Source organism: Anomaloglossus baeobatrachus, chromosome 2 (genome assembly GCF_048569485.1).
Source record: "Anomaloglossus baeobatrachus isolate aAnoBae1 chromosome 2, aAnoBae1.hap1, whole genome shotgun sequence".
Taxonomy (NCBI): Eukaryota; Metazoa; Chordata; class Amphibia; order Anura; family Aromobatidae; genus Anomaloglossus; species Anomaloglossus baeobatrachus.
This window is the reverse complement of record NC_134354.1, coordinates 40,044,126-40,070,170: the sequence shown is the minus strand read 5'-3', so window position 1 is coordinate 40,070,170 and position 26,045 is coordinate 40,044,126. Positions and strand designations below refer to the sequence as shown.

Here is a 26,045-nt window from a genome sequence, read left to right as displayed (position 1 = left end):
CTCGTCCCACGGCTACTTCTACTTGTGTGTCAGGATTAGGTCTGCAATCCGTTAAGGTTCCAGCCACTCTGTTACCATTTGAGATTCCGCATTTTTTGATCCTCCTCGGTCCCTGAATCATAACAGATAACGCAGAATCCAACATTCCCAATAGGTGATGTCACAGCTCACCTCCCCCCCTTCTGTACAATGACTGATAACACCTCTATATACGGTAGATAACACATGATCCACCATTCAATAGGTGATATCACAGTTCACCTCCTCCCTCTCCTGTATAATGACTGCTAATACCTTTATATACAGTAGATAACACAGGATCCACCATTCACAATAGATGATATCACAGCTCACCTCCTCCTCCTGTACAATGACTGATAATACCTCTACATACAGTAGATAGGATCCACCGTTCAATAGGTGATGTCACAGCTCACCTCCTCCCCCTTCTGTACAATGACTGATAACACCTCTATATACAGTAGATAACACATGATCCACTATTCAATAGGTGATATCACAGTTCACCTCCTCCTCCTCCTGTATAATGACTGCTAATACCTCTATATACAGTAGACAACACATGATCCACCATTCAATAGGTGATATCACAGTTCACCTCCTCCCCCTCCTGTATAATGACTGATAACACCTCTATATACAGTAGATAACACAGGATCCACCATTCAATAGGTAGTATCACAGTTCACCTCCTCCCCCTCCTGTATAATGACTGATAACACCTCTATATACAGTAGATAACACATGATCCACCATTCAATAGGTGATGTCACAGCTCACCTCCTCCCCCTCCTTTCACAATGACCTTTGCACTTGCTTATTAGATTTTTCAATAAAAAAGGCAGGGTGTGAGTCAGTTTATTGCTGAGTAAAAGATTTTAAAAATACATTTAACATACTGTAAAAATTTGGTTTATACAGCAGTTCACTTTCTGAAATGAAATGGAGATCATTGAGAAAAAAAACCAAATACCAGTAAACACTAAACGTAAAAAGAACAAAAAAAGAAAAAAAAAAAAGAATAAATATCTGAATAATCTGCCATAAATGCTGAGAATCTTTATTTTGGGGGATTGCGTCTTCCTGGCAGTGAACAGGTTACTCGGCAGTCGGGTGGTCCGGGACAAGACGAGCAGGTTCTGCCAGTAGTCTGATGAACGTGATATAAACGGTTGTAGATCTGGAAATCAGCCAGAATCAGGACACTACTCCCCCCCGAAGCAGCATACGAAGCACGCACCTCCAGATCTGTGCTCCGCAGCAGGACGGCTCTGCGCACTGGTATTAATATAACGGGGGGAGGATTTCTTATTTTTATTTTAGATGTGAGTTTCAAAGTGAAGATTTATATTTTACACTCCGACAAAATCAGCCCAGTCCCCCCCGCCCCGGCAGGAGCCGCCTGTAAAGCTTATGGTATCTATTAAAATACCTAACAGAGCCATAATGCAAATAGCCCCATATTCTGCAATGGGATGGGGGGGGGGGGGAATATTGAAGGAAAAACCCTAGCCTTAAGGGAAAACCCATCTAGCAACTCTGGCCTTACACAGCCATGTCATCATTTAGGCCTTGTACACACATGCGTTTTTATCACATTGTTTTCAATGTGTTTTTGAAAACTGCAGCAAATCCTAATGTCAGCAAAGTCATTGAGAATCCTGAAGTCTCGTGGACTATTGCCTTTTATTCCTTGCAGATTTGATGTAGGAAATAATCTGCAACTCTTTCAGTGTTTTTTTTTGTTTTTGTTTTTTTTTTACCCATTGAATTCAACTTGAAAAATGCATGCAAAAATGCATAAAATTGTATAAAAAAAGTGGCAAAAATGAATAAAAAAGTGGCAAAAACACATAAAAACCCCATCAAAAACGCATAAAAAAAGCCTCAAAGAGAATACAAAAAACATCAAAAGCGCATGCAAAAACGCATAAAAAAATCATAAAAAGGATGCAAGAAAACATCTAAAAACAGCATTCAAAAACACATTAAAGCAACAAAAATGCGGCAAAAACACATAAAAAAGTAGCAAATCCGCATAAGAACCCATCAAAAACGCAGCAAAAATGCATCAAAATAGCATAAAAAAGCGTCAAAAACACAAAAATAGCAAAAACGCATTAAAAACATCAAAAAAGGTCAAAAGATCATAAAAAGAATGATCACAAATACATGCAGAGTCGTATCAAAAAAGCATCAAAAGCAAAGAAAAAATGTGTAAAAAAAGCATCAAAAAGTGGAAAAAACACATCAAGTAGGGATTAAAAAAATCATCAAAAATGTGGCAAAAATGCATAAAACCCCCATCAAAAAGCAGCAAAAACATGTAAAAAGCATCAAAAAAGCATAAAAAAAAGGCAAAAACGGTAAAAAAAGCATTAAAAACATATTTAAAAAAGCAGCGAATTAAAAAGCATAAAAAAGAGGCAAAAACAGGTAATAAAAGCATAAAAAAGTGGCAAAAAAGCATAAAAAAAGCATAAAAAATGTGGGAAAACCGCATAAAAACCCCCATCAAAAAAACGGTAAAAAGAGGCAAAAACGCATCAAAATCATAAAACAAGAGGCAAAAACGCATCAAAATCATAAAACAAGAGACACAACACATTAAAAAAAATCATCAAAAGCGGCAAAAACATGCGCTTTTGCTCTGCTTTTTTCCTGCGAAGAGATTTAGAAATGGTGCAGAAATTTCAGCAACTAAATACTTAATCTGCGCTGCGCACACACAGTGAAATCCTTTTAACCCAGAATGAAAGTGACTTGATAAATTCCAGATTATGAGATTTTCTGGATTATCAGAAAAAAGTAAATGAAACCTGGCTTAAAAGATTCCACAGGAAGCCGGGGCACCCGAAAAATGAAATATTCCGAGTCTTTTAGTGCCACAAATGGATTATCGGACTTTTTGGAATTTCAATTGTCAGATTAAAGGAAAGAAATGCAATTGTTTTGTTTTTTTTAAAGGAGTAGTCAAGCTTTAGGATCTAAAATTGATAAATTGGTGAAGTTTGGTGGTCCCTGCCAATCCAGTTGAAGTGACCGCTGCAGGCAATCACTGGCCTCAGCATACTCATCATACATGTGGCCGGTGAAGTGATTGGTTGCAGCCATCATGTACGGAATATTCTAACTCTGCAGAACAGATGGGGACTAGAGTCAAATTTTGTAAAACCTCTCCAAATCTGGGTGATGATTGTGTGTAATTTTGTCATCTTGAACCCGTGACGCTGGGCCTTGTAGTCCAACAACAGCTGGCGAGACACACGCTGCCAAATCCTGGGCTAAAAACTCAGGAGCAACCGAGGAATGCGAATGTCACGGATACCACTTTAAATATATAGAAATGTATAGATTACATAGGTCTCAGTTACTGCTAATCTAAATGTAATCTGGCCGGGTAACAGGTGAATCGATTAACCGCTTACACCCTGGACAAACTGGAGGGATGCAATACAACAAATTAAAAATGTAACACTAAATAAATAAACATTAAAAAAAATACAGAAAAATGCATAAAAATACATAAATAAAAAAAAATAAAATATGTATGTGTATATATATATGTATATATATATATACTGTACAGTGTAACATAACTAACATATATAATAAATAATATGTGTAATATATATATATATATATATATATATATATATATATATATGTATATATATATATATATATATATATATATATATATATATATATATATATATGTGTATATATATATATATATAATAAATAATATATATATATATACTGTTATATATATACTAGCTGTACTACCCGGCTTCGCCCGGGTTAATAACTGTTGTTAACAAAATAGAATGTATTAACAAAAATATATTCTGCACACAAAAACCACAAAACAAATAGATAGAAATGTAATTATTAAAAGGCAAAAACTAAGCTAATAGAAGCATTTCACAACATATATTTCAACACCACAGATATTCCACACAGATTTAACTAAATTGGCCAAGTAATGTGCTCCGTCTGTCTCTTTCCAGGTCTGTCTCTTTCCCCATCTGTCTCTTTCCCCGTCTGTCTCTGTCCCTGTCTGCCTGTCTCTGTCCCTGTCTGCCTGTCTGTCTGTCTCTTTCCCCGTCTGTCTCTTTTCCCGTCTGTCTCTTTCACAGTTTGTCTGTCTCTTTCACAGTTTGTCTCTGTCTGTCTCTTTCACAGTTTGTCTCTGTCCCTGTCTGCCTGTCTCTGTCCCTGTCTGCCTGTCTTTGTCCCTGTCTGCCTGTCTTTGTCCCTGTCTGCCTGTCTGTCTGTCTCTTTCCCCGTCTGTCTCTTTCCCCGTCTGTCTCTTTCCCCGTCTGTCTCTTTCCCCGTTTGTCTCTTTTCCCGTCTGTCTCTTTCACAGTTTGTCTGTCTCTTTCACAGTTTGTCTCTGTCTGTCTCTTTCACAGTTTGTCTCTGTCTGTCTGTCTATCCATCTCCCCACTGACATCTTATTACCTCACATATAAGCTTCTTATACTACCGTATGAATGTCTTTTGTTCCTATAGCAACCAATCACAGCTCCTACTAATAACCTGTAGTTCCAGGCTCCATTTACTTTAATGGAGCCATGTTTTTTGGAGAGTAACTGTAAAGCGCGGGGTTACATTTTCCTGTTGAAACATAGTCTACGACGTTCCATGGGTCGCATGAGGCGTCTGTGCAAAATTTTGTGATTGTAAATGTGACGGTGCAGATACACTTTTCGTTTCACTTTTTCCCCATTATGTAGATAGGGGCAAAATTGATTAGTAAAATTGGAATGCGCGGGGTTAAAATTTCGCCTTACAACATAGCCTGTGACACTCTCGGGGTCCAGACGTGTGAGTGTGCAAAATTTTGTGCCTGTATATGTAAAATATGTATGTATATATATATATGTAAAAATACAAAACAGCATAAAAAGAACAAAAAACAAAGAGAACATCTGTAGAACTGGAGAACTTTCTAGCGGAACAGGAATCGGCGGCCGCCTAATATTCTAAGACTCCGGGGAATGACCCCGCCCCGGTCCATTACCAAGAAAAATAATCTTGGAAGGAAATTATTAAAGACGCAAATATACTGTAGTCCTAATGGCGGTATTAAGCACTCTGCTATTTCCTACTGGAAGTCATTGAACTTCCTATTGTCCAAATACCAGAAGATTTGCCAGATTCCAAAACTAAATAAACGCACAATGTCAGGCCCGGACACAGGAGACGGGAGGGAACACTACTACTGACAGCTTCCAGTGTGCTGGTTGTAATAGAAATGAACCCTACTACTGAACTTAAAGGGATTTTCCATCTTAGGTGATCATTTTTTTTTTTTTACTTAAATGCATTAATTTGGGGTTAAAAAACATTATTACAATTGGGTTCCATTAAGAATTCTGCACTGTTTGGCTTTTACAGGCCTTTTGTTTCCTTCAATATTCATATTTGATGTGGTCTGTGGTCATAAATCCACTGAAAGGAGCTCAGAAAAACTCACACTCCTCCTCAGACTATTAGTGAGCTCACTGACAGATTCTCAGTTAACTCCTCCTGCAGCCAGTAGTAGACAGCGCCACACAGAGGCTATAGAAGGAAAACGGTGCAGAATTATACATGCAGCCCAATTGCAAAAAAATGACTTATAGCTTTAAGGACGTGTATTTACATGAATTATCCACTACTAGGACAACACTCTCTGATTCCACATATGTCCCCTGGTAAAAAATAAAGCCTATACTCCCCTCCCGTACCAGCGGTGCTGGGGCTCACGTGGGGTTGTGACATCATGTAAGCCCCACAACCAATCAGCTCTGGCTTCTATCTCCTCCTATTCTGTATGGAGGGCTATGTGGGGCCATTATTCTGTATGGAGGGCTATGTGGGGCCATTATTCTATATGGAGGGCTATGTGGGGCCCATTATTCTGTATGGGGGGCTATGTGGGGCCATTATTCTATATGGAGGGCTATGTGAGGCCCATTATTCTGTATGGGGGGCTATGTGGGGCCATTATTCTATATGGAGGGCTATGTGAGGCCCATTATTCTGTATGGAGGGCTATGTGGGGCCATTATTCTGTATGGAGGGCTATGTGGGGCCATTATTCTGTATGGAGGGCTATGTGGGGCCCATTATTGTGTATGGAGGGCTATGTGGGGCCATTATTCTGTATGGAGGGCTATGTGGGGCCATTATTCTATATGGAGGGCTATGTGGGGCCCATTATTCTGTATGGAGGGCTATGTGGGGCCCATTATTCTGTATGGAGGGCTATGTGGGGCCCATTATTCTGTATGGAGGGATATGTGGGGCAATTATTCTGTATGGAGGGCTATGTGGGGCCATTATTCTGTATGGAGGGCTATGTGGGGCCCATTATTCTGTATGGAGGGCTATGTGGGGCCCATTATTCTGTATGGAGGACTATGTGGGGCCCATTATTCTGTATGGAGGGCTATGTGGGGCCATTATTCTGTATGGAGGGTTATGTGGGGCCCATTATTCTGTATGGAGGGCTATGTGGGGCCCATTATTCTGTATGGAGGGCTATGTGGGGCTCATTATTCTGTATGGAGGGCTATGTGGGGCCCATTATTCTGTATGGAGGGCAATGTGGGGCCATTATTCTGTATGGAGGGCTATGTGGGGCCCATTATTCTGTATGGAGGGCTATGTGGGGCCATTATTCTATATGGAGGGCTATGTGGGGCCCATTATTCTGTATGGAGGGCTATGTGGGGCCCATTATTCTGTATGGAGGGCTATGTGGGGCCCATTATTCTGTATGGAGGGCTATGTGGGGCCCATTATTCTGTATGGAGGGCTATGTGGGGCCCATTATTCTGTATGGAAGGCTATGTGGGGCAATTATTCTATATGGAGGGCTATGTGGGGCCATTATTCTGTATGGAGGGCTATGTGGGGCCCATTATTCTGTATGGAGGGCTATGTGGGGCCCATTATTCTGTATGGAGGGTTATGTGGGGCCCATTATTCTGTATGGAGGGCTATGTGGGGCCCATTATTCTGTATGGAGGGCTATGTGGGGCCATTATTCTGTATGGAGGGCTATGTGGGCCCATTATTCTGTATGGAGGGCTATGTGGGCCCATTATTCTGTATGGAGGGCTATGTGGGGTCCATTATTCTGTATGGAGGGCTATGTGGGGCCCATTATTCTGTATGGAGGGCTATGTGGGGCCATTATTCTGTATGGAGGGCTATGTGGGGCCCATTATTCTGTATGGAGGGCTATGTGGGGCCCATTATTCTGTATGGAGGGCTATGTGGGGCCCATTATTCTGTATGGAGGCCTATGTGGGGCCCATTATTCTGTATGGAGGGCTATGTGGGGCTCATTATTCTGTATGGAGGCCTATGTGGGGCCCATTATTATGTATGGAGGGCTATGTGGGCCCATTATTCTGTATGGAGGCCTATGTGGGGCTCATTATTCTGTATGGAGGGCTATGTGGGGCCCATTATTCTGTATGGAGGGCTATGTGGGCCCATTATTCTGTATGGAGGGCTATGTGGGGCCCATTATTCTGTATGGAGGGCTATGTGGGGCCCATTATTCTGTATGGAGGGCTATGTGGGGCCTATTATCCTGTATGGAGGGCTATGTGGTGCCATTATTCTGTATGGAGAGCTATGTGGGGCCATTATTCTGTATGGAGGGCTATGTGGGGCCCATTATTCTGTATGAAGGGCTATGTGGAGCCATTATTCTGTATGGAGGGCTATGTGGAGCCATTATTCTGTATGGAGGGCTATGTGGGCCCATTATTCTGTATGGAGGGCTATGTGGGGCCGATTATTCTGTATGGAGGGCTATGTGGGGCCCATTATTCTGTATATAGGGCTATGTGGGGCCCATTATTCTGTATGGAGGGCTATGTGGGGCCCATTATTCTGTATGGAGGACTATGTGGGCCCATTATTCTGTATAGAGGGCTATGTGGGGCCCATTATTCTGTATGAAGGGCTATGTGGGGCCCATTATTCTGTATGGAGGGCTATGTGGGGCCCATTATTCTGTATGGAGGGCTATGTGGGGCCCATTATTCTGTATGGAGTGATATGTGGGGCCCATTATTGTGTATGGAGGGCTATGTGGGGCCCATTATTGTGTATGGAGGGCTATGTGGGCCCATTATTCTGTATGGAGGGCTATGTGGGCCCATTATTCTGTATGGAGGGCTATGTGGGGCCCATTATTCTGTACGGAGGGCTATGTGGAGCCATTATTCTGTATGGAGGGCTATGTGGAGCCATTATTCTGTATGGAGGGCTATGTGGGGTCCATTATTCTGTATGGAGGGCTATGTGGGGCTCATTATTCTGTATGGAGGGCTATGTGGAGCCATTATTCTGTATGGAGGGCTATGTGGGGCCCATTATTCTGTATGAAGGGCTATGTGGGGCCCATTATTCTGTATGGAGGGCTATGTGGGGCCCATTATTCTGTATGGAGGGCTATGTGGGGCCCATTATTCTGTATGGAGTGATATGTGGGGCCCATTATTGTGTATGGAGGGCTATGTGGGGCCCATTATTGTGTATGGAGGGCTATGTGGGCCCATTATTCTGTATGGAGGGCTATGTGGGCCCATTATTCTGTATGGAGGGCTATGTGGGGCCCATTATTCTGTATGGAGGGCTATGTGGGCTCATTATTCTGTATGGAGGGCTATGTGGGCCCATTATTCTGTATGGAGGGCTATGTGGGGCTCATTATTCTGTATGGAGGGCTACGTGGAGCCATTATTCTGTATGGAGGGCTATGTAGGGCCCATTATTCTGTATGGAGGGCTATGTGGGGCCGATTAGTCTGTATGGAGGGCTATGTGGAGCCATTATTCTGTATGGAGGACTATGTGGGCCCATTATTCTGTATGGAGGGCTATGTGGGGCCCATTATTCTGTATGGAGGGCTATGTGGGGCCCATTATTCTGTATATAGGGCTATGTGGGGCCCATTATTCTGTATATAGGGCTATGTGGGGCCCATTATTCTGTATGGAGGGCTATGTGGGGCCCATTTTCTGTATGGAGGGCTATGTGGGGCCGATTATTCTGTATGGAGGACTATGTGGGGCCCATTATTCTGTATGGAGGGCTATGTGGGGCTCATTATTCTGTATGGAGGCCTATGTGGGGCCCATTATTATGTATGGAGGGCTATGTGGGCCCATTATTCTGTATGGAGGACTATGTGGGCCCATTATTCTGTATGGAGGGCTATGTGGGCCCATTATTCTGTATGGAGGGCTATGTGGGGCCCATTATTCTGTATATAGGGCTATGTGGGGCCCATTATTCTGTATATAGGGCTATGTGGGGCCCATTATTCTGTATGGAGGGCTATGTGGGGCCCATTTTCTGTATGGAGGGCTATGTGGGGCCGATTATTCTGTATGGAGGACTATGTGGGGCCCATTATTCTGTATGGAGGGCTATGTGGGGCTCATTATTCTGTATGGAGGCCTATGTGGGGCCCATTATTATGTATGGAGGGCTATGTGGGCCCATTATTCTGTATGGAGGGCTATGTGGGGCCCATTATTCTGTATGGAGTGATATGTGGGGCCCATTATTGTGTATGGAGGGCTATGTGGGGCCCATTATTGTGTATGGAGGGCTATGTGGGCCCATTATTCTGTATGGAGGGCTATGTGGGCCCATTATTCTGTATGGAGGGCTATGTGGGGCCCATTATTCTGTACGGAGGGCTATGTGGGCCCATTATTCTGTATGGAGGGCTATGTGGGGCTCATTATTCTGTATGGAGGGCTATGTGGAGCCATTATTCTGTATGGAGGGCTATGTGGGCCCATTATTCTGTATGGAGGGCTATGTGGGGCTCATTATTCTGTATGGAGGACTATGTGGGGCCCATTATTCTGTATGGAGGGCTATGTGGGGCTCATTATTCTGTATGGAGGACTATGTGGGGCCCATTATTCTGTATGGAGGGCTATGTGGGGCCCATTATTCTGTATGGAGGGCTATGTGGGGCTCATTATTCTGTATGGAGGGCTATGTGGGGCCCATTATTCTGTATGGAGGACTATGTGGGGCCCATTATTCTGTATGGAGGGCTATGTGGGGCTCATTATTCTGTATGGAGGACTATGTGGGGCCCATTATTCTGTATGGAGGGCTATGTGGGGCCCATTATTCTGTATGGAGGGCTATGTGGGGCTCATTATTCTGTATGGAGGGCTATGTGGGCCCATTATTCTGTATGGAGGGCTATGTGGGGCCCATTATTCTGTATGGAGGACTATGTGGGGCCCATTATTCTGTATGGAGGGCTATGTGGGGCTCATTATTCTGTATGGAGGACTATGTGGGGCCCATTATTCTGTATGGAGGGCTATGTGGGGCCCATTATTCTGTATGGAGTGATATGTGGGGCCCATTATTCTGTATGGAGTGATATGTGGGGCCCATTATTGTGTATGGAGGGCTATGTGGGGCCCATTATTGTGTATGGAGGGCTATGTGGGCCCATTATTCTGTATGGAGGGCTATGTGGGCCCATTATTCTGTATGGAGGGCTATGTGGGGCCCATTATTCTGTATGGAGGGCTATGTGGGCCCATTATTCTGTATGGAGGGCTATGTGGGCCCATTATTCTGTATGGAGGGCTATGTGGGGCTCATTATTCTGTATGGAGGGCTACGTGGAGCCATTATTCTGTATGGAGGGCTATGTGGGGCCCATTATTCTGTATGGAGGGCTATGTGGGGCCGATTATTCTGTATGGAGGGCTATGTGGAGCCATTATTCTGTATGGAGGGCTATGTGGGGCCATTATTCTGTATGGAGGGCTATGTGGAGCCATTATTCTGTATGGAGGGCTATGTGGAGCCATTATTCTGTATGGAGGGCTATGTGGAGCCTATTATTCTGTATGGAGGACTATGTGGGCCCATTATTCTGTATGGAGGGCTATGTGGGGCCGATTATTCTGTATGGAGGGCTATGTGGTGCCCATTATTCTGTATATAGGGCTATGTGGGGCCCATTATTCTGTATATAGGGCTATGTGGGGCCCATTATTCTGTATGGAGGGCTATGTGGGGCCCATTTTCTGTATGGAGGGCTATGTGGGGCCGATTATTCTGTATGGAGGACTATGTGGGGCCCATTATTCTGTATGGAGGGCTATGTGGGGCTCATTATTCTGTATGGAGGCCTATGTGGGGCCCATTATTATGTATGGAGGGCTATGTGGGCCCATTATTCTGTATGGAGGCCTATGTGGGGCTCATTATTCTGTATGGAGGGCTATGTGGGGCCCATTATTCTGTATGGAGGACTATGTGGGGCCCATTATTCTGTATGGAGGACTATGTGGGGTCCATTATTCTGTATGGAGGGCTATGTGGGGCCCATTATTCTGTATGGAGGGCTATGTGAGGTCCATTATTCTGTATGGAGGGCTATGTGGGTCCATTATTCTGTATGGAGGGCTATGTGAGGTCCATTATACTGTATGGAGGACTATGTGGGGCCCATTATTCTGTATGGAGGGCTATGTGGGGCCCATTATTCTGTATGGAGGATTATGTGGTGACCATTAATCTGTATGGAGGGCTATGTGGGGTCCATTATTCTGTATGGAGGACTATGTGGGGCCCATTATACTGTATGGAGGGCTATGTGGGGCCCATTATTCTGTATGGAGGGCTATGTGGGGCCCATTATTCTGTATGTAGGGCTATGTGGGGCCCATTATTCTGTATGGAGGGCTATGTGGGGTCCATTATTCTGTATGGAGAGCTATGTGGGGCCCATTATTCTGTATGGAGGGCTATGTGGGGCCCATTATTCTGTATGGAGGACTATGTGGGGCCCATTATTCTGTATGTAGGGCTATGTGGGGCCCATTATTCTGTATGGAGGGCTATGTGGGGCCCATTATTCTGTATGGAGGGCTATGTGGGGCCCATTATTCTGTATGGAGGGCTATGTGGGGCCCATTATTCCCCATATAATCCCATTGCGATCATTATAATCTACACACTCTATAGGAGAGCGGCGCCAATGATGATATCTTATGTTACTTTTGTTTTGTGTCACCGTTATGGGGAAGTCATTTTCTCATGCGCTCGGCTTCCTGTGTGTAACTGAATAACTGATTTAACTATTTAGCTGCCGGTCTCAGGCCGGACGTGCAATGTGAGCGAATGGGAAGAAATAAATGAACCAAATGTATTATTATTAGGATGATCCAGGTTTGTGGTAAATCCAATGTTTTGTTCCATAGGAGAATATTACCCGTCATCACAGCTCCATGCTTAGATGCTAACATATAATTACGGGTGTATACGGAGCCGTATTCCGGTTGTGTGCATGCAGCCCACACGTCTTGTCGCTCCCGGGCGGCGGTGGTTTTAGTGACCACAGACGTGGCGGCACAGACAAAGAGAAAGAAAGAAAATATCTCCACATTCAAATTAGTGGTTATGATTCTCCTGCGCTCGCGTCTTGTGGGTAACAAGATGGCGGTATTATCCCAGCCTTACACAGACAGAGCAAACAGTCGTGGCTCTTTTGTGGTGAGCGTTACATGCTTTGTTCTGCCTGCACAAACTTTAGGGAGGCAACAATATAGGGAAGCAATGGAGGAAGCAGACGATTAACATATTAATGTCGCCATCCTCGTCTGACCGGGTGTCAAACATTCAGCTGTTTCTTACTCGTCACCCAGCTTTCCCAGAATCCTGCACTCATGGCAGGAACTAAAGACCCCTCAGGCAACCTGGTGACCCCATATATCTTGCATATAAATATTATGTATGGCGCTATTTGGTATTTTTTGAGCACTGTATGGTGGTACTTTTGCACTGTACGGCATTATACGGTATATTATTTTTACAGAATATGGTGCCATGAGGGTTATATAGTGTCAGAATTAGATAACTTTATGTATAGAGCTAGTACTTAGTCACTGTGTATATTATTTGAGCACTATATAGTAGTAATATTGGCACTGTGTGTATTATTTGAGCACTATATAGTGGTAATATTGGCACTGTGTGTATTATTTGAGCACTATATAGTGGTAATATTGGCACTGTGTGTATTATTTGAGCACTATATAGCGGTAATATTGGCAGTGTGTATTATTTGAGCACTATATAGTGGTAATATTGGCACTGTGTGTATTATTTGAGCACTATATAGCGGTAATATTGGCACTGTGTGTATTATTTGAGCACTATATAGTGGTAATATTGGCGCTACTTTATTAGGCATTGTACAGTAATAGATGACTTTACGTATGGCGTTGATATCGGGTCACCGTGTACTGGTTTACTTTGGCATTATACGGTATATTATTATAGTACCGAGCACCGGAGCATGGTAGTGCTCGCTCATATCAGCTATCCTGTGGATTGGTGATAACGTATCTTCTATGGACAACCCCTTTAAGCATTGCACAGTCTTTTATTTTTGCATCTGATTGTTTTGTTTCTGTGTAGAAATGTTATTTGAGCACAGCGTGTTGGTTTTAATTGAGCACTGTCTGGCGGTGCCTTGGCACTATATGGCCACTGTTACTAGACCTTGTATAGGATTTTTTCTGTGAACAAATCTCTCAGCTACTTTCCAAAAAAAAAAAAAAGAAAAGTTTAACATTGGATTCCTTGACAAACCAGACACTCCAGACATAACTCAGCGTTTGTGCAAACACGGTAACAGAACATAGCAATCCATGCAGAGGTCGGCAAACAGCGAACACCTTAGGAAAACAGCCAGGCATTGTGCTGCAAATAAGAGAACGTCTTAGTCACTCACGGGGAGAATAAACGCAACCAGGGGTCATTAAATTACCCGATCAGTCAAGCGGATGAACAGTCCTCAGCAAGTGTGACTAACACTGCGAGTAATGGCCTGAAAAAGAGTGCACGGTGCAAAAAATGGTAAAAAACGGATCATTTTGCCTATATATATATATCCGAGTATACCTATCTCGGGTTATATGAGATTGAAAATTCTGCCCCCCATGACAACACTTACTGCTCCGGTGTCCAGGGGGTTACAGTACGTATAATGGGTGCAGGGGGTTACAGTACCTATAATGGGTGCAGGGGGTTACAGTAACTATAATGGGTGCAGGGGGTTACAGTACGTATAATGGGTGCAGGGGGTTACAGTACCTATAATGGGTGCAGGGGGTTACAGTACGTATAATGGGTGCAGGGGGTTACAGTAACTATAATGGGTGCAGGGGGTTACAGTAACTATAATGGGTGCAGGGGGTTACAGTACCTATAATGGGTGCAGGGGGTTACAGTACCTATAATGGGTGCAGGGGGTTACAGTACATATAATGGGTGCAGGAGGTTACAGTACGTATAATGGGTGCAGGGGGTTACAGTACGTATAATGGGTGCAGGAGGTTACAGTACGTATAATGGGTGCAGGGGGTTACAGTACCTATAATGGGTGCAGTGGGTTACAGTACATATAATGGGTGCAGGGGGTTACAGTACCTATAATGGGTGCAGGGGGTTACAGTACCTATAATGGGTGCAGGGGGTTACAGTAACTATAATGGGTGCAGGGGGTTACAGTACCTATAATGGGTGCAGGGGGTTACAGTACCTATAATGGGTGCAGGGGGTTACAGTACCTATAATGGGTGCAGGGGGTTACAGTAATTATAATGGGTACAGGGGTTACAGTAATTATAATGGGTGCAGGGGGTTACAGTACCTATAATGGGTGCAGGGGGTTACAGTACCTATAATGGGTGCAGGGGGTTACAGTACCTATAATGGGTGCAGGGGGTTACAGTACCTATAATGGGTGCAGGGGGTTACAGTAACTATAATGGGTGCAGGGGGTTACAGTACCTATAATGGGTGCAGGGGGTTACAGTACCTATAATGGGTGCAGGGGGTTACAGTACCTATAATGGGTGCAGGGGGTTACAGTAATTATAATGGGTACAGGGGTTACAGTAATTATAATGGGTGCAGGGGGTTACAGTACCTATAATGGGTGCAGGGGGTTACAGTACCTATAATGGGTGCAGGGGGTTACAGTACCTATAATGGGTGCAGGGGGTTACAGTACCTATAATGGGTGCAGGGGGTTACAGTAATTATAATGGGTGCAGGGGGTTACAGTACCTATAATGGGTGCAGGGGGTTACAGTACCTATAATGGGTGCAGGGGTTACAGTACGTATAATGGGTGCAGGGGGTTACAGTACCTATAATGGGTGCAGGGGGTTACAGTACCTATAATGGGTGCAGGGGGTTACAGTACCTATAATGGGTGCAGGGGTTACAGTACCTATAATGGGTGCAGGGGGTTACAGTACCTATAATGGGTGACGGGGGTTACAGTACCTATAATGGGTGACGGGGGTTACAGTACCTATGATGCGTGCAGGGGTTACAGTACCTATGATGCGTGCAGGGGTTACAGTACCTATAATGGGTGCAGGGGGTTATAGTACCTATAATGGGTGCAGGGGTTACATTACCTATAATGGGTGCAGGGGGTTATAGTACCTATAATGGGTGCAGGGGGTTACAGTACCTATGATGCGTGCAGGGGTTACAGTACCTATAATGGGTGCAGGGGGTTACAGTACCTATGATGCGTGCAGGGGTTACAGTACCTATAATGGGTGCAGGGGGTTGCAGTCGCAGCAGAGCCCTGTAGCCTTGGGTGCCCAAACGTTCCCTATACTAATACTATTAATGCCTCGCTGTATTTGGGGTCGTTGTTGGCAATTCTTCCCAAGGACTTCAAGTTACGCCACCTTGTGAGACGTTTCCAGGATAAAACTACAATTACGCTATTAATGGTTTCCCCGCGGTAAGGCGGCATTATTATGGGCTCATTCATTCTTCAGTTCCTTAGCACTGGTGTTTTTGCTTTGGTCCCAGGCTGTTTGTGGGGTTTGTAAGCAGTGTGGTACTGAGTGTCCATGAGTAATGTTCTATGGGCTCCTTTCCGGATCGGCTAGCCGTGCCTGCTCCTGATAGTTGGGATATATCTGCACAGCAAAGTCATTACCAATCGATCATGTTAAAAAAAAACAACAACTATGGAGCAGAGCATTATCCACCCAAAATTAATAATTTGGGACAAAATGTAACCAGAACTTATATTAGTAAGTCACAGCACAAGATGCGCTCACCTTTAGGCCCGTCCGCCCAACCCCTTTAAGAACTGATGTTTTGTGAATAATAACACGAGTGACACTTCCCCTTTAAGCACTGCTGGCATATTTCACCATTTGGAGCATGGATTTGGGGATTTATGATAAAAAATGCGTACGCACAGCAGCTGAAGGCGGCGTCGGAGCCGGACACATGTACTTACTGGAACGACGCCAGAGGAGACACGGCCACAGAACAGATGCAGCCAGGACCCTGGCGGAGGCTGAGAATGGCATGTTTCATATATTGGGTAAAAGTTGGGTCGGCTGATTCGCAGGACTATAAGTCCCAGCATATCCGGACTATTCCTGTATTTCCCCAGCCTGAGGGCCCCATTACCGTATATGTGTGCAGCGGATAATTGCTGGTGGTAAGCACATAAGTAATCTGTCATAATGGCAGGTACGCTTAACCTTCCCTGAACACCCACGAGCGCTGAACGCCTAGATTTATCCACTCGGTGAATGGAAAGGTCGTGGTAAAACGTGTGGTTACCACATTTGGGGGGGATGCTGGTGCCAGACAATCGAGAAACTGGCTATAAGCGGCGCTGCATAGACACTGCTCACCTACTCTTGGCCATCACAAATCACATTCCTTCTTTTCTTCCATCTACTAACTGACTGACGTGCAGTGCTCCCTTAAAGAGGTTCTTCAGCAGCTGCGGTAATACATGCTAGAATACATGCAACTTCATGGTAGAATAACATCACACATACATCAGCTGCTGCAGAACCTCATGATGTTATATATTATTATCTACTGATTAAGTGACGTGTAGTGCTCCCTTAAAGAGGTTCTTCAGCAGCTGCGGTAATGCATGCTAGAATACATGCAACTTCATGGTAGAATAACATCACACATACCTCAGCTGCTGCAGAACCTCATGATAATATATTATTATTAATAATAATAATAATAATAATCTATTGATTGACTGACGGGTAGTTCACCCTTAAAGAGGTTCTTCAGCAGCTGCAGAAATGCATACTAGAATACATGCAACAGATGTTGCAGAACCTCATGATTTTATATATTATTATTTATCTACTTATTAACTGACATGTACTGCTCCCTTAAAGAGGTTCTTCAGCAGCTGCGGTAATGCATACTAGAATACATGCAACCTGCTGCTGCAGAACCTCATAATGTTATATTATTACCATTTTAATTATTATTATTATTATTATTATTAATAATAATAATAATAATCTACTGAATAACTGACGTGTAGTGCTCCCATAAAGAGGTTCTTCAGCAGCTGCGGTAATGAATGCTAGAATACATGCAACAGATGTTGCAGAACCTAGAATTGCTGCAGAATAGCATCAGACACCTCAGCTGCTGCAGAACCTCATGATGTTATATATTATTATTTATTATCATAGCACCATCTATTTCAATGTATAATGCCACTATTTATAAACCCACATACGGTAGCACAAATATATCTTCCTCTTTCGAATACCATGTGACAATTCTGTGGTATCCCTAAAATAAAGGACTTGATAGGATAAACATTTATTCTTTAATTAATATTTTAATTATTTACTTATTGTTTCGCTCATTAGTGACCAGTGTGATACCAGGTTCTTCCACTAGGTGGTGATAGTGTGCTCTATGGTGTGTGGGCAGAGACTGATCAATGTCCACTACGGCTAAATACAATCTTCTAGATGATGGCAGGCACCCCGACCATCAGCGCCCCCTCAACCAATCTTCCACTGTAATGCAGGGTCTGATTATCCACTAGGCACACAGGGCACCTGCCTAAGGGCGCCCTGCAGAGAGAAATAGAGGCATTTGTGGCTGAAGACTGCGATGGCTCCTGCTCTCCTGCTATAAATAAAATAAATCTTTATTTTTATATAGCGCTAACATATTCTGCAGCGCTTCACATACATCAGTAACACTGTCCCCATTGGGGCTCACAATCTAAATTCCCTATTTGTATGTCTTTGGGAGGAAACCCACGCAAACACGGGGAGAACATACAAACTCCTTGCAGATGGTGTCCTTGTTGGGATTCGAACCCAGGACCCCAGCGCTGCAAGACTGCAGTGCTAACCACTGAGCCACCATACAGTGCTAACCACTGAGCCACCGTGCCGCCCTGCTTATGGCAGAACTCCAACCACAGCAGGGTTTGTGTTATAGCAGTGCATCATGCATGGATCATGTCCTAAAGATGTCCGCATGAACAGGTAATAAGGTGGAACTCTAATCACAACCTTTTGTACTGGGTATTTTATATGGGTAATGCTCTGCTGTGTACGGCGCACGTCCACGACAGCAGCCTTTTTTTAACAGCAGAGCATTTTGCATGGGTTATACCTTGTTGCAAATGGTAGAACTGCAACCGCATATTTTTGCAACAGCAGAGCATTTTGCATTAAATGTGCTCTGCTGCCCATGACAGAGCATACCTGGTCAGTACTTTGCATGGATAATGCTCTGCTGCATAAGGGGGGATTCCAGACAACAAAAAGGTTTTTTTAAAACATCAGACTGTTTTGCATGGAAAATGCTCTGCTGCACATGGCAGAACGCCAACCAGAGATGTATACTATAATGGAAAATGCTCTGCTGCACATGGCAGAACGCCAACCAGAGATGTATACTATAATGGAAAATGCTCTGCTGCACATGGCAGAACGCCAACCAGAGATGTATACTATAATGGAAAATGCTCTGCTGCACATGGCAGAACGCCAACCAGAGATGTATACTATAATGGAAAATGCTCTGCTGCACATGGCAGAACGCCAACCAGAGATGTATACTATAATGGAAAATGCTCTGCTGCACATGGCAGAACGCCAACCAGAGATGTATACTATAACAAAATAGCTCTGCAGCATCTGGCAGTCAACTACAGCAAGCGTTTTGGAACAGCGGAGCATTTTGCATGGATTTGCTCTGCTTTATATGGCAGAACTCCAACCATAAAAGTTTTTGGAAACAGTAGAACTTTTTGCATGAAAAATGCAAATTCCAAAATTTACATGGATAATACTCTATGGCAGAACTCTAAGCATGAAAGGATTTGTTTTTGTTTTTTTTGGTGTGGTTTTTTTGCACCAATATAGCATTTTTGCATGAATCATTCTTTGCTGCATATGGTAGAACTCCAACCTCAAAGCTTTTATTATTTGCAACCGCAGAGCATTTTGCATGGATAATGTTCTGCTGCATACGGCAGAACCCCAACTTCAGAAGCTTTTTGCATCAGCAGAACATTTTGTGTGGATAATGCTCTGCTGCATATGGCAGAACTCCAACCACAGAAGCTTTTTGCATCAGCAGAACATTTTACGTGGATAATGCTCTGCTGCATATGGCAGAACCCCAACTACAGAAGCTTTTTACATCAGCAGAACATTTTGCGTGGATAATGCTCTGCTAAATACGGCAGAACCCCAACTTCAGAAGCTTTTTGCATCAGCAGAACATTTTGTGTGGATAATGCTCTGCTGCATATGGCAGAACTCCAACCACAGAAGCTTTTTGCATCAGCAGAACATTTTACGTGGATAATGCTCTGCTGCATATGGCAGAACCCCAACTACAGAAGCTTTTTACATCAGCAGAACATTTTGCATGGATAATGCTCTGCTAAATACGGCAGAACCCCAACCCCAGAAGCTTTTTACATCAGCAGAACATTTTGTGTGGATAATGCTCTGCTGCATACGGCAGAACCCCAACCCCAGAAGCTTTTTACATCAGCAGAACATTTTGTGTGGATAATGCTCTGCTAAATACGGCAGAACCCCAACCCCAGAAGCTTTTTACATCAGCAGAACATTTTGTGTGGATAATGCTCTGCTAAATACGGCAGAACCCCAACCCCAGAAGCTTTTTACATCAGCAGAACATTTTGTGTGGATAATGCTCTGCTGCATACGGCAGAACCCCAACCACAGAGATCTTTTTTCATCAGCAGAACATTTTGCGTGGATAATGCTCTGCTGCATAGGGCAGAACCCCAACCACAGAAGCTCTTTGTATCAGCAGAATATTTTGCGTGGATAATGCTCTGCTGCATAGGGCAGAACCCCAACCCCAGAAGCTTTTTGCGTCAGCAGAACATTTTGTATGGATAATGCTCTGCTGCATACGGCAGAACCCCAACCACAGAGATCTTTTTTCATCAGCAGAACATTTTGCGTGGATAATGCTCTGCTGCATACGGCAGAACCCCAACCCCAGAAGCTTTTTGCATGAGCAGAACATTTTGCGTGGATAATGCTCTGCTGCATACGGCAGAACCCCAACCACAGAAGCTTTTTGCGTCAGCAGAACATATTGCGTGGATAATGCTCTGCTGCATACGGCAGAACCCCAACCACAGAGATCTTTTGTTTCTTTGCAGCAGAGAATTTCACATGGAATAACGTGATAGAAGAATTTGTGTCAAAATAAGCGGATGTTCTGCAGACTAAAATAAATAGCAAAAACCACAAAAAGCAGCTTCAAGATTTGCTTCATCAACTCCCTCAGCCCAAACCGTCCATGTATTTAGGAAGCAGCGGTTATCGTTCAGCAGGAAAACAAAATAGATAAATATCTGTCATGGCCGCGTTGTGTAATCCCGGCCATTTGTTTTGCACCGAGCAATTCCTCTTTTGTTTAACAACGCGGTTGCATGTTTGGTGCGGTTAGGAAACACAGGAAGTGCTCAGCACAAGCCGAGTATGTGTGAAAGAGAAGGCGGAGGAGGGATGGGGGGACTTGCTTCCGACCGTTGGGGTTTTAACGTTTATAAAGGGGATCTCAGACTAAGGGAGGTCCGCCCGACTGTCCACATCAGTCTGGTGGTTTTTTATCTATCCCCTGCAGGCTGAGGAGCGTTTCATGTGGCGTTATGTACGGTCCGGGGGAATTTGAGGTCTGGACGGTCAAATAAACATTTTGGTTACAAAAGGGCCGCGTTGGGTTCTTGAGGCCATAATATAAACTTCTCGGAAAGCTCCATCTGGATGCAAATGACGGCAAAACTAATAATTATAAACTAGACGAGCGAACCACCCCAATACAAAAAAATGGCCAAATATTTCAAAATTTTAGGCCCAATTCATCATTGCATTTGTGCACTTTTTTGGCATGAATAACTCAATGAGTAAAAAAGAAACAGCGTCCCACGGAGGTGAAAAATCTCAAAAATCAGCTTCTTTATTCTGCCATGGAAGCAACGTTACGACCCATCAAAATCAGCACCTTTATTTTACCATGGAAGCAATGTTACGACCCATCAAATCAGCTCCTTATTCTGCTATGGAAGCAACATTACGACCCATCAAAATCAGCACCTTTATTTTACCATGGAAGCAATGTTACGACCCATCAAATCAGTTCCTTATTCTGCCATGGAAGCAACGTTTCGACCCATCAAAATCAGCTCCTTTATTCTGCCATAGAAACAACGTTACGACCCATCAAAATCAGCTCATCTATTCTGCCATGGAAGCAACGTTTTGACCCATCAAAATCAGCTCCTCTATTCTGCCATAGAAGCAACGTTACGACCCATCAAAATCAGCTCCTTTATTCTGCCATGGAAGCAACATTACGACCCATCAATATATAGCTCCTTTATTCTGCCATGTAAGCAACGTTACAACCGATCAAAATCAGCTCCTTTATTCAGCCATGGAAGCAACGTTTCGACCCATCAAAATCAACTTGTTTATCGTTCCATGGAAGCAACATTACGACTCATCAAAATCAGCTCCTCTATTCTGCCATTGAAGCAACGTTTCGACCCATCAAAATCAGCTCCTTTATTCTGCCATTGTAGCAACGTTTCGACCCATCAAAATCAGCTCCTTTATTCTGCCATTGTAGCAACGTTACGACCCATCAAAATCAGCTCCTTTATTTTGCCATGGAAGCAACATTTCGACCCCTTATAGGTCTTTTTCAACATTGCTTCAATTGTAGAACAAAGGAGTTGATTTTGATATTGACATTATTCACCTCAGTCGAACGCTGTCTTTTTCTTTTCACCTATGCTTCTTCTCCAAGTGGACTCCTTGGACTTGACGTGCGTCCCTTCTTGAGCTTGATGCCCCAAGGCCCCGATTGAGGTGCTGCGAACCATCCTTGTGTCTCACTCTCAATAAATGATTTTTTGATTTGTAACAAATTTACAATTTGCGTCTTTTGATGTTTAATTAATTTTCTCATTTTCACGTCAATGTATTTTTTCAAAATAGTTTAGTCCGATTCATCAATGCAACTTAAAAAAAGGCGAAAAAAAACTAGCAACGACTACAACAAGGTAAAAACAAATAGTGGCTTAGAAAAATGCAAATGATAAATCGGGACCTTTCATTTTTAGTTATTTTTTTTAAGTGTTATGTGTGAATTTTGTTGCTTTTTGTGCCAAGATTGACAGGCTGTACCGCAAAGAAAACAAATATGTCAGCCCCTTGCTGTCTACATGTCAGTATTGTGTACAGGTTGGACAGAAAGGAAACCACATGTGTAGTTAGAGCGCGACTGTCAATCACGTATGGGCTGTGCAAAGGCGATTTGTACATTTGTGATGTCACTGTCACGCTGCGCCTGCAACCTGACAGAAAAATGTGGCAGGTGCATCCTGTAAGAGTGACAACGTGCCAGCTAAGGGGACAAAATACAATATTCTGTCACGACGAGTGTCAGTCAAATTGATGGCGTCCTGACTCCTGTGCGGATATTAGTGGACAAGAGCTTGTACAATTTGTAGATTATGGTTTTTTTTTTTATTTTATTTGCTTTTATGTTTTTTGTGGTAGTTGTGTTTTTCTTTTTTTAACTATATATATATATATATATATATATTTATTTTTTTTATTATTATTATTTTATTTATTTATTTATTTATTTTTTTACATTTTTTCCAGACAGCACTTGTTCGACAGCCATCAGGCCCATACGGATCTACGGATCGGCTAAATGTACGCCCTGGGTACCATTCCCTGCACATACATCGAGGATGCATGCGGGACCCTGTATCTTAATACAATGAGACTAGTGATGGCTCGGTCACGACCCTGCTGTGAATGACAGGAACCATCACCCCAGTGGCCACAACTAAATTCTCTTAATGGCTCTCGCTGGGTGTAAAATTCTGGCATTTGGCGAACATAGCACCACCCACATGACCAAAACCCCACCCACTTGTCAATTGAATTAACCCGTTACAAGTGAGTGGGGTTTCCGCCGCGGGAAGGGGCATGATTCCGCCTTTATGTTAACACTAGAAGTCCCAGAGAGGGGTCATTTAACATTTCTACCATTGGAACCCTATGGAGCTCGAAATTCCTGGGACTTCTAGTGTTAAACATGCACGTGGGGGAAACACTTATTTAATAGAGATCCGCTTAGGATCCAATATTTGGCTCATTTTGGTGATCGGTGAGCGGTGCCCATCACTAAATGAGACTCCGTAATCTAAAAGGAACCAATCACATGGCAGCTTTCATTGCATTAGTGCTGGTTTAAAAATGAAAGCTGAGCTTTGATTGGTTGCTATGGCCGACAAAGGCAGGTTTTCATAATGAGGCCTGAAGTAATAATGGCGCAGCTTCCTGCTTTATTGCTATCTAACTATGTGAGTGTTGTGTAGTACACTAGGTTGTGTGTGAAATTATATCAAAAGAGGGTTTACATTTACACTAAGGTCGCCATCAAACACTAGGCCTCATGAAAAATAAGGCAGTGCCCATAGCAACCAGTCAGAGCCGTACTTTCATGGGTGAAGCTGGGAAAAATGAAAGCAGTAATCTGATTGGTTATTAACCCTACAAAAACCAATCAAATTAAAGCTTATATTTTCAGAAGACAGGCTGGAAAATGAGAAAAGAGACATGATTGGTTCTTTTTCATTAGGGAAAATTGCGCCAGAGTTTTTTATGTTTATTTTTTTTACCTCATCCCAATTTTAATAAATTGTAAAATTTACCCCCCTAATACCCTATAAGTAAAAGAATTTGGCTTATTCAGTCATTTCCCTGTGGTTCTACGCTCCTGAAATAGAGCAAATAGTCACAACCAAGCAAGTGATACGCATCTGTAAGACCGTACAAGACAAAACACTACAGGTGCCATCACCCCGCCGCCGTATGATAACATTAACTATTTCGATGATGAAAAGTTTTACTTAAGGTCCATTCATAGGCTGCAGGCAGTTAGAAAAAATCATTTTTCCTACATGGTGTAAAATTACTTTTAGGCCTTGTGCACATGCTGCGTTTTTTGGTGCAGTTTGTTGCCCAAAACTGCATGTCTATCCTTTTCCCAGCAAAGTCTATGAGAATTATGAAGTGCTATGTGCACGCTGCTTCATTTTTCCTTGCAGTTTTGGGTGCAGAAAAGAGAAGCAGCATGTCACTTCTTTGTGCATTTTTGTTCTGTGTTTTTTAGCCCTTCCAGCCATCTGCGGGTTTTTTTAGCCCTTCCAGCCATCTGCGGGTTTTTTTAGCCCTTCCAGCCATTAATTTCACAAAAAAAACACATGGAACAAAACGCACCAAACAAAGACACCAAAAACGCACCAAAAAAAACGATGCATTTTTTGTTGCGTTTTTCAGCCACAATGAGCAGTTTTTAGGTGCAGAAATTTTCTGCAGGTATGCACATACAGTTTTTGTTTTTTTTACAAGGATTTTGGAGCAGATTTTGCCCCAATATCCCCGTGAAAAAAAAAAAGCTTCAAATACTCCTTGAATAAGCTTCCTATTCATTATAAACAGAAAATGCATTTGTAGTGCACGTATGTGGAAAAAGAAGCAACATGTCAAGTTAGGAGATGTTCCTGCGAGTAAAGGAGTAAAAAAACACACAAAAAATGCTTCAGAAAATAGAGTTTTTCTATGTGATATTTGGATGCGGATTTTTCAGCCTTAAAATAATGAGGTTTTTTCCAAAACCTTTCTGTGGTGTTTTTTACGTTTTTGTGGTGTTTTTAATGGGGTTTTTTTTGTACACAAGGTGTTTTTTTCTGCTTATATTTAGAAATCAAATGCGGAGCATTTGTTAATGAAGAAATGCTTCAATCATTGTCAGGTTTCTTCTTTTTGCATTGAAATATTGTTCAGAGAGGATTTGAAGAAGTTTTTAAGATGGATTTTGGAGCAGAATCTGCTGCAAATTCTACATAAAAAAAGCTTTGTGTAAACATGTCCTAACTCTGGTTTCACACATCCAAGTACAGTCCACGATGTACATGACCCAAACTCAATAGCCTCACAGGCGGTTAAGTTCTGGTCAATGGACCCATGGACAGTCAGTACATCGCGGTCCATTAGGGTAGAGTCAAAGGGCCCATGTTCTACAGGACACCAACGTTATTTAGGAAATCCTTCCATGTATATTAGGTTGTAGCAGCAGTTCTTACCTCTTCCCGACCTTCCAACAAATCTCAGGTCATTAAACCGAGCAACCTGGCTCTTCATTGCTGCTGTAGCATTGCGGAGTTCTGCTGAATAATTCTCATCATTGCCAGCCATGACCGTGATCAATGTGCCATCCGGAACGTCCCCCAGCGCCACCACCTGGGTACAGTAAAGGTGCAATATGTTAGACGTCATCACTAATATCGCCGAGTAAGAATTATCATAAAGGCATCATCGTTGCTTCTAATTCCACTTGGTAAATGCAGATAATATAGAAGATGGTTGTCAGGTAGAAGAGCTGGGTTTGTTAGGTGTAATGGAGGAGCACTTGTCATTTGACTCATCTAATCCTGATATCATGTGGCTTTTACATAGGACTGCAGACCCTACTGCATTACCTTACTTTGCACAAGCTACATGGCCCAGAAGAAATATATGATCGATCGATCTATC

At 43.1% G+C, this 26,045-nt stretch overlaps 1 protein-coding gene across 1 annotated transcript in view; it reads right to left on the bottom strand.

Moving 5' to 3' along the window:
- The window catches only part of RUNX1 (RUNX family transcription factor 1), a 150,500-nt gene that overhangs the window by 112,027 nt on the left and 12,428 nt on the right, over window positions 1-26,045 (bottom strand). Inside the window, exon 2 of the mRNA XM_075334994.1 lies at window positions 25,595-25,751. Coding sequence (XP_075191109.1) covers window positions 25,595-25,751 — 157 coding nt within the window. The remainder of the gene's footprint in view (window positions 1-25,594; window positions 25,752-26,045) is intronic.